This window comes from Neolamprologus brichardi, chromosome 19 (assembly GCF_056152115.1).
Source record: "Neolamprologus brichardi isolate AB-2024 chromosome 19, ASM5615211v1, whole genome shotgun sequence".
Taxonomy (NCBI): Eukaryota; Metazoa; Chordata; class Actinopteri; order Cichliformes; family Cichlidae; genus Neolamprologus; species Neolamprologus brichardi.
The window spans coordinates 4,243,290-4,260,884 of record NC_142122.1 but is presented as its reverse complement, the minus strand read 5'-3'; the positions used below and the strand labels follow the sequence as shown (position 1 = coordinate 4,260,884).

At 42.3% G+C, this 17,595-nt stretch overlaps 1 protein-coding gene across 5 annotated transcripts in view; it reads left to right on the top strand.

Moving 5' to 3' along the window:
• The window catches only part of bltp1 (bridge-like lipid transfer protein family member 1), a 77,176-nt gene that overhangs the window by 14,477 nt on the left and 45,104 nt on the right, over positions 1-17,595 (top strand). For all 5 annotated transcript variants that reach the window (XM_087832709.1, XM_087832714.1, XM_087832713.1 and 2 more), the window contains exons 18-39: positions 1,984-2,090; positions 2,425-2,633; positions 2,795-3,013; positions 3,342-3,479; positions 5,693-5,869; positions 6,723-6,851; positions 7,442-7,561; positions 7,678-8,006; positions 9,261-9,511; positions 9,746-9,989; positions 10,156-10,647; positions 11,691-11,964; positions 12,066-12,203; positions 12,366-12,436; positions 12,706-12,879; positions 13,363-13,483; positions 13,638-13,787; positions 14,246-14,373; positions 14,758-14,960; positions 15,151-15,351; positions 15,453-15,664; positions 16,761-16,912. In XM_087832709.1, the coding sequence (XP_087688835.1) occupies positions 1,984-2,090; positions 2,425-2,633; positions 2,795-3,013; positions 3,342-3,479; positions 5,693-5,869; positions 6,723-6,851; positions 7,442-7,561; positions 7,678-8,006; positions 9,261-9,511; positions 9,746-9,989; positions 10,156-10,647; positions 11,691-11,964; positions 12,066-12,203; positions 12,366-12,436; positions 12,706-12,879; positions 13,363-13,483; positions 13,638-13,787; positions 14,246-14,373; positions 14,758-14,960; positions 15,151-15,351; positions 15,453-15,664; positions 16,761-16,912 (4,239 nt within the window). The remainder of the gene's footprint in view (positions 1-1,983; positions 2,091-2,424; positions 2,634-2,794; positions 3,014-3,341; positions 3,480-5,692; positions 5,870-6,722; positions 6,852-7,441; positions 7,562-7,677; positions 8,007-9,260; positions 9,512-9,745; positions 9,990-10,155; positions 10,648-11,690; positions 11,965-12,065; positions 12,204-12,365; positions 12,437-12,705; positions 12,880-13,362; positions 13,484-13,637; positions 13,788-14,245; positions 14,374-14,757; positions 14,961-15,150; positions 15,352-15,452; positions 15,665-16,760; positions 16,913-17,595) is intronic.

The following is a 17,595-nucleotide window of genomic DNA, read 5'->3' as shown; positions in this document are numbered from 1 at the left end:
AGCATGATGACTCACCACCACTTCTGAGGTAAAAAGATAGTAGGTGGTAATTTCAAGTAAGAGTAGCACTAACCTGCACTTTTCATGCTGTGGTCTGATCAGTTGTTGCTGCCATGTTGGTTTGAAGTGACATGAAGTAGACTTTGTTTTAATGGGGCTCGTTTCTGCTCAGAAAAGGGACCTTTTGAATTGCATGAATACATCTCATGCAAGATGAAGCTGCAGTTGTGTGCCATTTAAGTCAAAAGTAGTAAATACAGACATTAAAAATTAAAAATAAGCCTTGCACTGTTGCAGTCATATCTTGTTATTTCATGAACAGTAATTGTAAAAGCGTGGATAGCTTACAGATATCACATCTCGCAAACCCTCCGTTTTTGTTTTTGTGTTGTTTTTTTTGTTTTGTTTTAACCCCCGAGGGTGTTTCTATTCTCGATTTAGGAAATGTCAGCCACTCTTACTTGCATATCTCGTGTTCTGAGATATTTTATGGTGTCTTGCATGCACATGTTTAAGGGCTGCACATCAAATTTTTAGTGATGTTCAAAGCAGAGTAATGCGCGGGCTGTTCCAAAAGCTTCAGTTTGTATTTCTTGAAGTAGGTGATGGGGGATTCTGAGGTCTCCTTTTTTTCTTTACGGCATTTCTTTTTATTTTTTTAAATTTTCTTTAGTTTATTCACTGCATGAATTAAGATTTGAATCCAGAATGGCGTGATACATGCTTTCCTTTTTGTTTAGTTTGCTGTGGAACAACCTCAAAGATTTTATACCCACATTTTTAAAAAGGCAGCAAACTGTTATTGTCAGCAACTGTTATCCTTTTCTCTCCCCACGGAGCTTTGTTTTAAACATTACCTGCATTTGGTCACAGCACTTGTTTCCAGAATGATTCTACCTTCTGTGCAGATGTTGTTTTTTTCTGATGACATAAAGAAGTGGTGTGCTGCTGCTGTACTAAATGTTCTTATATGTGTAAGCCTTACCCAAGCATTGTACTGGTCTGAGGTGGAGAGGAGAGAGCGGAGCAGGACAAGAGAAGCTGTGATTAATGGTCAATCTATTGTTCCGTGTACGGCCACAAGCTGTGGGTAGTGACCGAAAGAAAGAAATTGCTGAAATGAGCTTCACCAAAGGGAATCTGTGGCTCTCGGTTAGCAGTAGGGTGAAGAACTCGGTCATTCGAGAGCTCAGAGTAGAGCAGCTGCTCCTCTACATCACAAGGAGGCAGCTGAGGTGCTTCAGGTGTCTGAATACTATGCCCCCCAGATGAGGTATTTCAGTCATGGCGAACCTGCCCAGGATACACTGGAGATATTGTCTTTTGGCTGTCATGGGAAAGTCTCCGTGTCCAATCAGAGGGGTTGGTGCAGGTGACTGAGGAGAAGGAGGTCTGGTTAGACTCCTAGCCCCACAAAGATGTATGTATGGATGTGTAGCAAGGTTTAAAAGCTAACTTACCTATTTATCAAGCTCCAAATTTATCTTGTATTGTGATATTTCTTACAGTAAATGCTTTACTTGTCAAAACTCAGCAGGTTATGTGTTTTGCTCACATTAGAGCTGTGTGAGATTAGTGTTGACAAACTAGGAATTGAACCGGGGCTTGTTATGCAAATGTGTAAACCACTCGGTCAGTGGGAGTTTAAAGAGATTGTAAAGATCCTTTGCTATTTAGGCAGCACATGCACACGCCTTGTGCACTGGGTACATGATAACCAACATCCAGATCATTTATTATACATGACCCACAGGCGCAGCACTGTCAGACACCCACTAACCCCCTGGGAGGTTACGATCGAATACTTTCTGAGCCGGCACGCTGTGTGCTGCCGAGAAGTCAGGCGTGACCTATTTGCTGCGTCGGCTGTGTCCTCGGATGAACGGGTCATGAAGCAAACGATAAAGTGTAAAATCCATCTGAAATGGTGATAAAGCATTATGACTGTGCTCTGAGTGTCCGTGTTTCTCGTCCTTACATCAGATCTGGTTGGGTAGACTGCTGGAGTGTGCCCAACTTTTTGCTTATCATTGACTACACCTGGCACCCCATTTATCCCCAGAAGGCTGATGAGCAACTCAAACAGTCATGTAAGCTAACTGCTCAGTATGAGTTCTGTAAAATCTGTCATCATTGTTTACATCAGGGGTGTCGAACTCCAGGCCTCGAGGGCCGGTGTCCTGCAGGTTTTAGATCTCACCCTGGGTCAACACACCTGAAACAAATGATTAGTTCATTCCCAGGCCTCTGGAGAACTTCAAAACATGTTGAGGAGGTAATTTAGCCATTTAAATCAGCTGTGTTGGATCAAGGACACATCAAAAACCTGCAGGACACCGGCCCTCGAGGCCTGGAGTTCGACACCTGTGGTTTACATTCATGTGTAGATACTGTTGTTTTACCTCGCTCTGATTATTTTCCCAGTTTCTGAGATGGAGGAATCCATGCTATCGGCCTTGCGGCCTCCAGAACACACCTCAGTGGCTCACACATCTGCTTCAGCGCCCCACAGTCGGGCAACCACTGACCCCTCAGAGCTGCCCCCTGACAGACTTCATGTGGAAATGGAAATGTCACCAGATTCTCAAATAATTCTCTATGGACCTTTGCTCCGAGCTCTGATTTCCATCAAGGTACCGAAATACTTACTATGACTTACTATGTAGTCACTGAAGCAATTTATTAATAGACACTTCATAACATAAGCACCAAGTAAGCATAAGAGGAATGAAATCATGAAAAAGTTGCCCTTTTTAAACAATTTTCTAATCTCCCTCATATTTTGTTCTCACAGGAAAATTATTTTGGCGAGGATGACATGTACACAGACTTCGAGGAAGCCGTGTCGAGCCCTGTGTTGTCCACTTCTACTTCCTCGGGCCTTGGCTGGTCTCCACTGGGAATGGAAGACAGCGAACATAAAGAAACCTCAGACATCCATCCCCTTGACCTGCGGCCCTGGGACATCACCGTGCTCATTAACCTCTACAAAGTTCACGGCCGGCTGCCAGTGGTAAGACTGATGACACAAGTAGTTGAGAACGAGGGGTGGGGAGCAGAGTTAGTGCACAGAATATGGTTATGAAGCATTTGCTCGCTGCGGTGGGAAACAGTCGAGTGTAAGACGAACAAAATAAGCCATTTTTAAAGTATAGTAATCAGTTACTAAATATTGTGTTTTAATTGGTAAAAGAAAAATGGAAGAATGTAAATTTGCATCATGTAGACAGATTGTATACCTTCAATAATATACATTCATTATCTTTGATCAGTAGGTTTCCATCAGTGTGTGTCTGTGCTGATGACTCAGTATGTTTGCTTACTGTCTCTGGGCTCTACAGCACTGCAGCAGCGAGGGTCCCGAAGCTCCGTCCGGCTTCTTGGAGCGGCTGTGTTTTGAGATGAAAAAGGGCTACAAGGAGACAAAGCTTCAGCTGCTCCTGTCCCCTGTTCACATCTTTGTCAGTGACAACTACCAGGTATTAGACTCACCTACCTGCTGACGCTGGGCTCCTGTGATTTATGGAATTTCCTAAATATATAAGTATTAGACTAGATCTGGTTGGTTTTGTCTTAGACGCTTCTAGTCCCATCTTTGCGTATTTCCAGCAAACAATTCTTCTATTTCACTCCCTCTACGCCTTTCAGTGACGCAAGGCACCTGCATCTTAGTGCTACACTATTTTTGGACTCCCAGACCACATTCCTATTTATAGGGCTGTCCTGCAGGAGAGCACAGAGTTATGCTTTACCATGTTAATGCAGCTATAGTGAGTAAACATAAATGAATAACTTAAAACAGCATTAGACCACATCTGCTCAACTTCTCAGTATTTCAGCTGAACCTTCAGATTGTTTTTATACAAGCTAAGATTAAGTATCGTGACAACAGGCTAATTCGATACATTAAGTAGATCTTAATCACTGGTTGGTGAATACTATGCAACTCATGTCTACCTTTGTGGTTTTTAAAATATATGCCAATAAAAAAACTGTTAGAAACACACACACAAAAAACCAACCAAACCTTAGGCCCAGCTTGAGTCCAGTTTAGGCTGTGTCCACTAGGGCTGTTCGATATAACAATATATATTGGGTGACGATATAAAAACGTCTATCGTTTCATATTATGCTATCGTTTGTTTCGTAGTGTGGCAAAATATAATGTTTACAGCAATATTTTTTCATCGTTTTGATGGTCATTGTAGTGGTTATATTAATTTGTTAAAGTTCTCTTATATTTAATATAACCACACTACAGACGGACAAGCGCCTGGTTTTATGCGTTGCCGTTAGCAACCACAACGGTAAAACAATGGCGTGGCTCCGCCGTCCGCTTGTTTGTTTTGCATATTAACCTTTCACAATAAAGCTCAAGATCCTGTTGAGACTTTTCAAAATAAACTAAATCCCGTGAAAGAGTATGCGGTGTTTACGGATGAGAAGCAAAAAAGAGGTGTTAGGTGGTAAAAAAATAAACATTAGACGCAAACGTTAGAACAGGCTTTTCCCTGCAGCACGCCGTGTAATAAATATTCACAATGAAAACGGCGGCCGTTACAACTTATGTCTAAAAATGTATAGCTTCATGCATCGGCTAAAAGTCATAACTCCAGGTACACGACGCCCAGCTGAAAACACTTCATGCAAGTCGAGCTGCCCGAGATTCACGGAATTTACAGAAAATGTAAAATTTTTGTGATTTATATCGTTATCGGGATGATAGATGTCTTATATCGGGATATGAGATTTTGGTCATATATGGGTTTTTTTTTCTTCTTCTTTTTTTTAAAAAATAAAAATTAAAAATAGATATACAGCTTTAGTTTAAGAATCTCTGTCCCCATGAAAATCCAAACACCTTTGTCAAGTTCTGTCAAGGAAACAACAGGTGATGATATAACCCCTAAGAAATGTTGGCCTATTGGCAGCCTGAAGGAGCAGTAACACAGTGCACAGTCTGATGTCAGATAAGGAGAGGTATAAGTCTTTGTTTGTCATGTCCACATGTAAATGCAGAAACTGAGTTTGTGAAAATCTCCACACTGGAAGGTGTTTTTCAAAAGCTGTTTACCCAAATGTGGACAGTAACCTTAGACCTCCAGGGTGCTGGTGTAATTTACTTTTCTCATACTAATCACATTTCTTCACTCTTTCCTTTAAACTGACAGCAGTTGTGTTTTGTAGGAGTATTTTCAGTGCAATTTTGCTATTAACTTGAATTTATTTGGATATTACTTGAAACCACTTAAGTCAAGCAACTATGTGGCTTGCATTTTAATTGAGTCAGCAATAAAAAAACAAACAATTTAAAACTTAGGCTGAAAGGGCAATTCAGTCCTTCAAAAACCATAAAAACTGCTGTAGATGTTGCATAATGTGAATCGCGCTTGCAATAGCCACATATTTACATAAGCAGCTGCATATTGTGCAACCGCACAGAATTTGTAATCTTTAGCTGTGTTAGATCCTATTTGCTGCTGAGTTAATAACTTTCACTAATCCTCGACAGAGAATGTGTCTTCATCTCCCTCCCTAGGCTAGATAATATGCACTCTTTAAATCTGGAATACGGAAAGTCTGAAAGCTTATTAAAGAACGTGGTCACAGGTTACACGTTAGGGGAAAAAAAGTATCGTGTCATATCAATTTATGTTGGTTTTGTAAGTGCAAATCCTTTCTTTTGTGACAGCGTCCCACAGCTGATGGGGTGTTGAGAGACGGCCACCTGAGTCTGTCTGGCCTGCAGATGAGGGCCCACGCCATGTTCTCCGCTCAGGGCCTTCCTCTGGGCAGTGACACACTGGAGTATGCCTGGCTTATTGATATGCAGGCTGGGGGGCTCACCGGCAGGGTCACTGTTCCACAGGTGTGTGGGTCTGTTTTATTAGCTGGAATTAAACACCAGTACAGTAGAAATTAGGGATGCACCGATACCGATACTGGTATCAGGGCCGATACTGTAAAATGTGTGTGTACTCATACTCGTAAAAGTTAACCGATACCATGAACCGATACCAACTTATTTCATTAATCAGAGGGTGGCTTGTCATTTCTGTTGTAGTTTTTTAGATTGGCCACTAGGGGGGCAATTATTATTTTATTTATTATTTATTTTATAATTTTTTATATTTTATTATTTATATAATAATAATTATTTTGTTTGTTTACAATATGGACACTCTGCAATAATTTTAAAAGTTTATTTTATTCGCAAACCTAATTTGTATTTATTTTATTCCAAACAGAAGTGTTTATTTATTATTCTGAAAGCTCGAGACAGTGCCAATAGTTCAGTGATATTTTGTAAAATTACAATGTGGAGACTCTGCAATAATTTAACAGAAGTGCTTATTTTTCAATTGAAATTTTTTTGTGGTCATTTTTATTAAGATTTAATTTTTTATTGGCAGGGAATATAACCTGTCTTCCAATTCATTGTATATGTGTGTGTGTGTGTGTGACAGAAGTATCGTTTTTGTACTCTGTATCGGCAAGTACTCAGATCCAAGTATCGGTATCGTATCGGTTTGAAAAAATTGGTATCGTTGCATCCCTAGTAGAAATCAAACCCGCATTTGCAAATTTTAAAGAAATGTGCAAATTTTTACTTAAAAGCTTGTCAGAGTGTGCTGTGCTTTAATGTTTTTCATGCTTCAAACCCCCGTAATCACTGTATCTATTTTATTTTCTTGTTACTGTTTGTTGTGGTGGTTATTTAGGTGGCCAGCATGATTGAGTGGGCTAAGACTTTCCTTTTCCACGTGTTCTCCCGGGAGTTCCAGCTAGAACAACCCAAGCCTTCTGTCATCTGCCAGCACGGTGTCGATCGTCGCATCTGCGATGCCAAGGTGCAGCCAGACGGCATACAATGAAATACTGCGTGATATTTGAGACTCATTTCTAAACACATTTTCACTTTCTCTGCTGTCAGGCTCCGGTTTGAACTAGTTAGCAGTCGTGTGTCTGAATCGTTTACTGGAAGCTGCTAAATTAGATCATTATGGCCGAGGGCTGCTTTTTGTGAGATTTGAATGCTGGTCCGAGCTGTCCTTTGTGAAATGAAATGTTCAAATGAGACCAGAAAATAAACGGAGACCACTTTGAGCCTTTCTTTAATGATGCATGACTCAGAAAGTGCACTTTTTCTCACAGGAAAACAAAGTCAAACCCGTATCTATTTATCTGCTTGGAACAGCTATACATACACAGCACCATGATGTATAAAATGATGGAACAAGTCTCACAAAGTGTCTTGTCTGTATTCGAATACTAACAAGGATATTTTTGAAAATGCTGCCTAAACGCCCTCATTAGTGTCTAAGCCACTGTGTCTACAGGCTGTGCAGCAGTATTTAAAGCACAGTCTAACACTAAACAGGAGCTTGGCTTTTAGTAAAGGTTCAAAAGTTTCTGCTACTAAATGATGGTTGTCTTTCAGTTGAGCTGCCTCCCCGGTCACTGTCGCACATCCGAGGAGCTGAAGTACACCATGACCCGCCTGGCCATGGATGGAGTTGACCTCTTCATTGTCGAGCATGGCTGTGCTGCCAGTATCAAGGTAATGAGCGTAAAAAAACCGAAACTCTGAAGCTATAAATGTTTAACTTCAGAATGTTTCTTTTTCTATACTTTTTGAGGATCTTCTCTGTTTTCTCTCTTCTTCCCCACCTCCAGACGGGCATTATTCGTGTAGCCAACTGTAACCTGCACAACCAGGCAGTGGGCGAGGGCATCAGCGCTGTGGTGCAGGATGTAAACATCCGGCAGTACATTGAACAACAACACGCTGAAGTGACCAGGCTGCAGCCGGCTGGACAGGGTCAAGGTCCGGGTCAGCCGCTGGGTCTCGGTCAGCCACCTTTGCTGCGACGTTCTGTCTGGCTGGAGGCGGGGGCAGTCAACCTGAACCTCATCACGGCAGATATTGCCCTGGCTGCTGACCACCCAGCCAAATGTGAAGTGCAGAGGCAATTTCTGGAACTGCACGATGCTCAGACCAAAAGGTAGAAAAAAAAATCCAAGTGCGGTCACTAGCATGAGAGATAAATGGGAGACCAGTAATAATTGCAGGTTTTGGAGAATGTAAAAGCTGACATTTCTTTCAGAGGGGGACTGACTCACACTTTGAATCACACTCCTCTAGAATGTGTCACTGAGACAGTTGTGAAGCTATTCAACTCATTTACATGTTGTTCATTGTTGCTCATTAAACATGATATCAGACTAGAGTTTTGGTCACTTGCTGTGATTCTGAATGGAATAATTAAGAATCTGTTAAGGAACCAGTGCTAGTGAAGTGCTTTGTTTTCAGTCTTATATTCCAGCATGTGTATTATTACTGTAGGTAAATGTTACAGGTACATTTTGGCTACGTTCACACTGCAGGTCTTAATGCTCAATTTCGATTTTTTGATCAAATCCGATTTTTTTTGTCTGCTTGTTCACACTACAAATAAAATGTGACAGCAAACGCACTCTAGTGTGAACGCTCAAAGCGGCCCGCATGCGCAAAAGAAGACTTTACACACAACGCGCTCTGTTTAGACCCAGACCAAACAATATTGTTTGACTGATGGCCCTTAATATAAAGACTTCGGACTTTACGTTTCCCAATTTTTGCTTTAAGTTATTTTGTTATTTACATAATAATGATCCTTATTGCTGTTTTAGAGGAGCGGTGCTTCAAAGGATAGTTGCAGATTTCTGTCAGAATCTGCAGATTATACAGTACAAATAAAATGTTCACGTTTCTCCAACGTTGTCTTCCCAACAGTTTCACTGACATGTACACGGGATGGCCAGGAAGCGTTCGCAATGTCTTCTCCGGCGCTGATAATTGGCGTCTGTCTTGTGTCGGTGACGTAAAAGATGGATTTAATGCAACCTGACCGTTCACACAGCAGTCGCTTTCTGAAACATTGGATATGTATCGGATTCAGTACCACATACGAAAGTGACTCAGGTCGGATTTGAAAATATCGGATTTGCGCCGTTCATGCTGTCATACCATGATCGGATATGAGTCGCGTAGGGTCAAAAAAATTGGATTTGATGCGCTTTCGCCTGCAGTGTGAACGTAGCCTAAATTGTCAAGGTCTCAGTATGAGTGACTGGACAAAATCAGGCGTACAGCAGGGAAAGAAAACGCTTTTTTTTTTTTTTTTTTTTTTTTCTTTTTCAGCTAAGAAAGAGAGCCCCAAAACTATTTTTCTTATTTACTCCATTTCTCTTATTTTATTCACTCCTCTTTTCCTCAGACTCTGGTTCCTGTGGCCAGAGGATGCCAGCATTCGGAACAAGCGAAACAGGAACCGCTGTGGCTGCCTCGGTGGCTGCAGGTTCTTTGGAGGTACCAACATGGGGCTGGACTTCTTCAAGCTAGAAGATCTGACGCCCTCGTCCTCATCCGCATTCTCTTCATCCAGCACCGAGTCAGACATGTGTTACGGCCAATCTTTGCTACAGCCTGGGGAGTGTATCATTACAAAGGAAACGCCCAAAGTGGATGGTAAGATTTATTCTTTATTTTCTACTATCAACAAGAGTGACTCTCCTTTTAAGGAAAAAATAAAGAATAATTGCAATCTTTTTAATTCATAAGCAAACGAAAAGGAACCTCTCTGACTAAACAAGACCGTGCAGGAAGAATGCGTTTCCTTTTCTGTCCACGGCTCTGTGACTGAGGGTGTTTTAGATAAACAATATGTTGATGTATATACATTTTTTAATCCCTCTCATTTAGGAGGGAAGGCGGTAGGACTGAAAACAGACACACACTCTCCTTGTCTGCCTCCTGAGCTGCCTGAGAGACATGGTCAGCAACACCTGAGTCTCCAGGTGCCCCAACGATCCCACAGCTCGGCCTCTTCCTCTGAAGAAAACAGCTCCTCCAGTGCTGCCTTACCCTTACTGGCAGGAGAGAGAGATTCCCCCTCGCCAAGCACAGAAGAACGCGTGTTCCCCATGAATGGCAAAAGCCCTGCTGAGTGAGTAGCACATTCATGTAATTTACTGTGGTCCCAAAATTCTGAACCCCAAATATTGAACCTTTCTAGTTTTGTTCATGTATTAGATATAAAATGTTGACGTTTTCCCTCTATATATTTCCTGTCATGCCTCCTGAATGCTGCATTTTCCCCGGTTTCTTTGCAGCACCCTAGGGGAAGTCCCAGAAGTATCACCGGTCTCACCCAACAGCTCCCAGGACCGCTCCTCAGTGCGCTCACCCCTCTGCTCTCCTCTCAAGCGTCAGTCCTCTGTGCATTCTGGTCGGCTGGGCAGCACCAAGAGCCTGTCGGCGGCCGTTTTCACCGATAAGCCGCCGCCGGTGTTGTCTGGAGGCGTGCAGTTCAGCAGCGAGGTTTCCCGCAGCGATGAGAACGTCTTGGATTCCCCCCATCAGCGTAGAAGCTACGGCTCCTTTCCCTTCACGCCATCAGCGGACTCGAACACCTTCCATCAGTACCGCTCTGCCGACTCCAGCATGTCAGTGGCCGACAGCGAGGCCTACTTCTCCGCCGCTGAGGACTTTGAGCCAATCAGCAGCGCCGACGAGGGACCGGGGACTTACCCAGGACGCAAAAAGAAGAGGAGGCAGCAGATGCAGCAGCCTCAGCAGCCACCGTATCACATGGAGAACTACAGGTCAGATGAGATGATAACATACTTTAGAAAATGGAGCGTGCAATATGTCGCTAAGCCCCAGGGAAGCTTGCAAAAGTTCTCAAAGTTAAAGAGTTTGGAAATTTGAGAGCATGGTCAGATCATGTACAAGGTTAAGCATGGGGATTAAGGAGATGGTAGATTGAAGACAGCTCACAGTAATATCAAAGAGTCTCTCATTTCTCCTCTCTAAGAGCAGATGAATTAATGACCTGTGTAGAAAAGTTCTGACCTTGCTGCATTTCTTTCAAAGTGCTGCCCCTTTTAGATAATAATAATGAGCAGTTGTAAAGAATTTGTTTCAATATATATTGTACATGTAAAGATTCAAACACCAAGAGAATGAGTGGTTTCACTTGAAGTTTGAAGGTAGCTGGAGTTGAAAGCAAATTCAGAGACCTTTTAAAAACAAGTAGCTAGAAGACTTTCAATCTTTACAATGATTGTAAAATGGCTCGATTCAGCTACGAGTTAGAATACTTGAACCGTGTTATGCAATTTTTATCTTTAATACCAAACTAGTTGCAAATATCAATGGGATGTAAAGCAACTTGGCCTGAAGCTAAATACGGTGCAGCTTTATTTTATTACTGCGATTCAATCATGCATGCACGGCTGAGCGTCATGGAGGGGATTTGAACAAATGAGATGTTTGATCCACGGCAGCCACTCACTGCAGGTATGTTTCGCAAATTGGATTTCGCTCTCGTTCTGAAACGACCTCCTCATTTCTCCGCTGCCATAAATTGCCCTCGCATTGATTTCAGCACACTTTTTTGATTGATACAGCGTCCACGAAAACATAAATAATCGATTCGCTCTCGTGAAAAGTTTCAGTCGTGGAAACTATGAAAGCATAAAACTGCACGCGGACGTTCTCAACAGTTTGGTTCACAACTAAGCTCTCAAAGGATTTTTGCTTTTAGATGAAACGAAAGACCGTTTTGCACCAAAACACTGACATTTTTTTAATCACTTGACAAATTAATTTGAGTCCTTTTTATTCATATTTTGTCCTCCCACAGCCGAAGCTCCATCTACCACAGTGTCGAGGGTCCCCTCACGTACGTTCTCAACGGGGAGCTGATCACTGAACCACGTCCTCTGCCGATGCCGCCTACGCTCCCTCCACTGCCGCCTCAGCCCCTGCCCAGCCACACATCTCAGGCCTCCTTTGTCTCAGCCCTGGCAATGGAGGAGGAAAGCTCAGTGGAGGCAGAAAAGATGGCGGAACCGGGCCCGGTAACTCGACAGCCTCACGTCATGGCGTGTTACCAGAACTACCTAGCCCACTACCAGGTAAATTCTTTAGCATTACACCCCTGATGGAAAATTCGTTCATCTATAGTCTGACATTATGATTTGATTATTATCCCTATATTTAACTTTACCTCTGCTAGGTCTCAAATTGGTCTGTCAAACAACCCACCAATAAAAGAACCTCCAAGTCTTCGCTGCATCGCCCCCTTGATCTGGACACGCCTACCAGCGAGGAGAGCTCTGGCTCTTTTGACCAGCTCTCCATCCCAAGCTTTAAGGTCTTTATCTTAATAGTATTAGTCTTCATGTAGTGAGATTACTGACTCAGTCCACATGTATTATTTCCTCTGTAATGCTGTTAATGCTGGCATTGTGTCTCTGTGTCCATTATTCACTCAGACCATCAGTTTAAGAATGGGCCTGTTTCTTATACGTTACAGGTAATAAAGCACGGCCTCTCAGCCAGCTCGCTGTTAGACAGAGGTGTTCAGCTGATGGGTGAGAACAACAGGTATTTGTCCTTCATCTTTATCACTTCCAGTTGAAACCTTGTCATAGGAAAGTTTTTTTTTTTTTTGCTTTAAAGTCATAGATTTTTCCAATAACTTTTAATTATGAAGTTACCGTATTGCCGCTCAGCTTCATGGCATTGTTTTCTTTTTATCAGCCAGTAATGTGTCAGCCACCATTACTAATTATACTCTACAACACACAAGTTGCAGTCCTTTGAGGTTGCAGCTTCTTCTATGTTTGCTTGAAGCTCTCTTCATATCTCTACAGTACCCCGTATACACCCCTGGATAAGAGGGCCATGGAGAACACAGATGAGGACACAACCACAGATGACTGGTCTCTGGAGCAGCCCCTAGCTCAGACCAGAACCACTGCCATTGTGGAGGTGAAAGGAGCCATCAACGTGGTGCTCACACCTCTTGTGGCTGAATCCCTGGACAGGTAGTTACGAGGCTTATCAGACAGCGTTAGCTGGCCTGGAACATTTCTGTTGTCAGGCTGCCTCATTAGCCACATCTCCTTTAGAAATGAGTTTTTAATACTGGTCTGAAAAACCAGATTATAAAGATAATCTCATGACTGCCAAAAAGTCTTTCTCACACTGCACTTTCTTAGTTTCCGGTTATTTTTAGCCTGAGGCTAAGATTTGACCTTAAGCCAGTTTAATCCCTCTGCACACTGAAACTTGGAGCTAAAATTCTGCTGACAGAGCTTCAGAGTCTGGTCCTTTTCTTGATTGTTTAGCAGTGGGAATCTTTAGTTTGCTGGAGGCCATCAGCACTGGGTTGGAAATGTTCTTAAAGACATTAATCACTTGTTCAGTTTGGAGCCTTTACAGTTTTTTGCAGATAGATAAAACTTGTATCAACTCTTTCTGTAAAACTTGAGGTTTTCTAATAGCTCTGTGTACTTGGTTTGTTTCAGGTACATCGAGTCCATGGCCCACTTTGCAAGCATCCGACACCCAGCAGCGATTCTGGATGACCTGCACGGGAAAGTCCTCAATGAAGCCTATCAGATCAGCAAATCTACCGTCACTGAGTCTGTAAGTACAGCAAGTCACAGCACAGGGCAACAACAGCTTGACATTTAAATGTTGAGAGATTTAATAAAATCTCTGCCTTAGCTTAAAAGTGAGTAGAAGCGGGGTTTATTCCTGTTGACTCTTGTCCCTCTATTTTGGGTCTGGATCCGCACAGAGCCAAACAGGCAAGCAGGAGCATAAGCTGTCCAAGACAGAGGGCACGACCCCTGGTTCCCTAAACATCTCCCATGGCCAGACAGACCTGTCCGTCAAACCAGATAATGTGAAAATCAAGGGCCTCCAAGCCAACGTGTCCATCCCCAAGGTGAGACCTGTGACCCAGAATAATGAGAGGCCAGTGGCTGTCCTAAAAAATATGCTCTAGCCACAAGGGGTCGGAAGCAAGCACAGAATCATGAGCACTGCTGCAGATCCCTTTATACTGAAACAATGACTATGCAGTAGTTTCTGATTTAGTGTGGAGTACTTTAATAACAGCTTAGTGTTATTTAGCTGCTTGTTTATTATTTTTATTTTACTGTGGAGCTATAGATTTGGAAACATGGCCCTTTCCGAAGTTTCAGACCCCGTTAGATTATACAAGCATTTTTCAATACCTCTGAATGTGTATGACTACTTAAATGACTACTATCATACTTTTTCTTGTTATTCTGGACATAGGTATTTCTGAATGTTTGATTTTGAAGAGCAATATTTTTCCCACACAGCATTTCACTTCAAGTTGGATTTGTGTTTCTTTCTCTTGTTGTCTGTTATGTGCAGGTGAACCTTTGCCTCCTGCAGGCCTCTGTAGAGGAAGGGTCACCATCTTGCTCCAGTAAGAGTGTCACACATGTGTCTCTAGTGGCACTGTGCTTTGACAGGATTGCCACCCAGTTCAGGATGAACAGGTAATGCCTCCAGCTCTTGTCATGACATTGTATGTGTTTGTGTGCTTACAGTCTTACAGTGACTAAGCTTTTTGGAGTGTGTATGCCCGGGGCAAATATCCTCGTTTGACACGCTTGGTTTGACACACTCCGTCACGTTTGGTTGTTGGATTGCTTTTTAAAAAAAATATATATATATTTTTATATTTAAATATATATATATATAATTTTTTTTTTTTTTTTTTTTTTTTTTTTTTTTTTTTTAATTTATTTTAGGAATGCTAGGCCAGTAGGATTTAAGAATTCAGCCTGATTCAGATTTTTTTTTGTTTGATTGAGTATGAAATCAACTAAATTTACATTATAAAGATTTTTAACATGCACATTTTCCGCTGCTGCTTTCAGGGGAATTGTAGAAGAGACTCCCAACACCACAGAGCATGGCCGACCCTCTGTCATGTTTGAGAAGTACGCTTCAGCCACTAAGATGCAGCCTCAGTCTTCGGGCTCTTTGCGCTCCAACGCCGGCATCGAGAAAGGCAAAGAGATCGCTGCAAGACTTAATATCCACCGAATCCACAGCCAGCTCCGAGGCCTGGACTCCACAGGTTGGCTTTGCAGAACAGTAGTCTTATTTGAACATCACTCCAACCTCTTTGTTACGACGCTGTGTAACAATGTGGAAAGATTTGCTCTTATTTGACGTTCACTATCAAGATTTGCTGGATTTTAGCACATGTTGTTTTTGTAGATTTGTAGCATTTTCTAATAGTTGTGTTATTTCTTCTTCATCTGTAGATATTGGCACATGTGCTATCACAGCAATTCCTTTTGAGAAGTCCAAAGTTCTCTTTGGCCTGGAGGAAATGGAGGAGTTTTCACTGGTAGATGAAACCGATGCCCAGGCAACAGCAGGCGATCTGGGCCGTTCTGCCGCATCTCTGGAGAAATGGGGCTGGATCATGTTTGAATGTGGCATTGAGAATCTCACAGTTAAAGGTAAGTCAATGCACTAAGTTTGCTCCTGGAAATCTGAATATTCTGATTTAGATGAGGGCTTTTCTGTAGCCATTTCTAAATGTGTTACACTTGTTTTGCAGGGGGCCGTCAGTCAGGAGCTATTCTTTACAATGCGTTCGGTGTGATGGGGCGCTCAGACGCAGGAGGGAAGACAGGAATGTCGAAGTCCAATGGTTCAACCGGCTCTCAGACAGGAAGCGGTTATAGTACTGATATGTCTGATGACAACCTCCCACATGATGCTGTCAGTCCAGCCTCTGATGTTAATGAGCACTCAGACTCAGACGACCAGGTGAGAAACCAGAAAGTCTTCTAACCTGTGAAGTGGCTAAAAAAATGAGCAAAACTCTGATGGCTTTTTGGTTAGGGTGAAACAACTGCCGTGACAGTAAAATATAGGCCACTGCACAATAAAGAGTGATACCAAAGTGGATCTGGTAATAAACAGCATAACAGGAGGTTTAACCAAAATCATAAACTGTAACAGTAATGCATTTGTAAGGGGGTTGAAGGGCAGCCGCATTGAAAAGATGAGGTTGCTTAAGAAGTGAGATATTCATCTAAAAGGCAGAAGTGTGAGAAACAGCAAGACACAACATGTTCATCTCGCTTGAGCAGGCAGGCAGGATTTTCACAGCCGACAGGTGTTTCCAGATGTGATGCTTAAATTTTTCTGCAGAAGCATGAAACAGCCCGAGGACCGAAAAGCGAGTGAAGCTGGCAAAAGACGCATCAGTCTGACTTTGCTTCAGAATCAAACACTGTTTTGCAATGCCATCGGCTCCGATCTGGCAAAACAAAATAAACCAAAAAAAAGCAAACAGTAGGAGCCTGTTGCACTGTTTCTTATGGAAGACTCGCAGGAACAAACAAATGCTGTGAAAAACATGTATCTACAGTTTGTCCCCCACGCGCTTGATGAAGACGGAGTGGAGCACTGTGCAGGTTCCTCACGGGGGCTTTATTTCTGAAAATAGATTTCAGTCAGAATCAGTTATTTTAATGCTCCGAATCAAAGTCAGATAAGTGTTCATTTCCATATTCCTCGCAGGATATGTATCATCACTATAGAATTTATCCTGAACAACTAGGCAACAAGCTAACAGTGTCATAAAAAAGTGCAAAAGCTCTGCTGCACTCATTTCAAACTGAACATTGTCTTTAATGGATAACAGTCTGATTCAGATTTGTTTTGCTCACATGTGTTCAGATATGTGCAAAAAAAAAAGTCAAACTTATTTCTCACCCACGAGAAAAAAAGATGCAACAACCTTGCATACATTTTATTGAATCTGAAAAATGATCTGTGATAGGAAATGGAGCTCTACACAGAGGAGAGCCATAAATCCATTACCTCCTGTTAAATCCTCTTCGCTTCTTCTCTGCAGGACGAAGGGGTCGAATCAGACGACCTGAAGAAAGACCTTCCTCTCATGCCCCCACCGCCTGACTCCAGCAGCATGAAACTGACCATTAGAGAGATCTGGTTCAGTTTTGCTGCTCCCACCAATGTGCGGTCCGCCTCACAGGCCATCTCCAGGTAGGGCTCTGTGATGCCTATATGACGATACACTGTACAGAAAAACTGTATTAAAATCACACCAGCTCTTTTCTTTACGTCAGCCACTTTTCATCATCGTCTGTCTGAAGCACGATAAGCTGATTAGTCATTCTCTTTTAGTTTTAAGTTGAGTTGTGAATTTCCTCATTATTTAGCCTACTGTGCTTGGCATCTGCACTAGAAAATAAAGAAACAAAGCAATTCTTAACCACTTGCAGTTGCAGGCATATTAATTTAAATGCAGTGCCTTTTAACCTATAAACTTTACAGAAGTCTGATTATATTTTTGGTTGTAATGAGCAGTGGTTATTAACCCTTTAAAGCCGATCGGAGCGGGCACGCTCTGTTTTGCTCTGTTTTGCTCTGTTTTGCGTAACTATTTTTAAATCCCGGTAGCTCTGCAACCACGTAAGCTAGCGCAAAAATTGTTTTTGCTTATGAAACCAGAGGAGTTGTACTTACATCTTATGCCATCAGCTTGTCCTTGGTCACAGTTTCCTTCCACATATAGCTTTGCAAAAACTGCATAAAAAGCACTTGCAGCAACAAAAACATAATATTCCAGAAAAACGCTTTGCTGATCCGATCAGCTGTTTGTAACACTTCCTACGTTGGAATAGAAGTCAGCGTGAACTATCGCATGTCTGCCATGACCTGCCCGA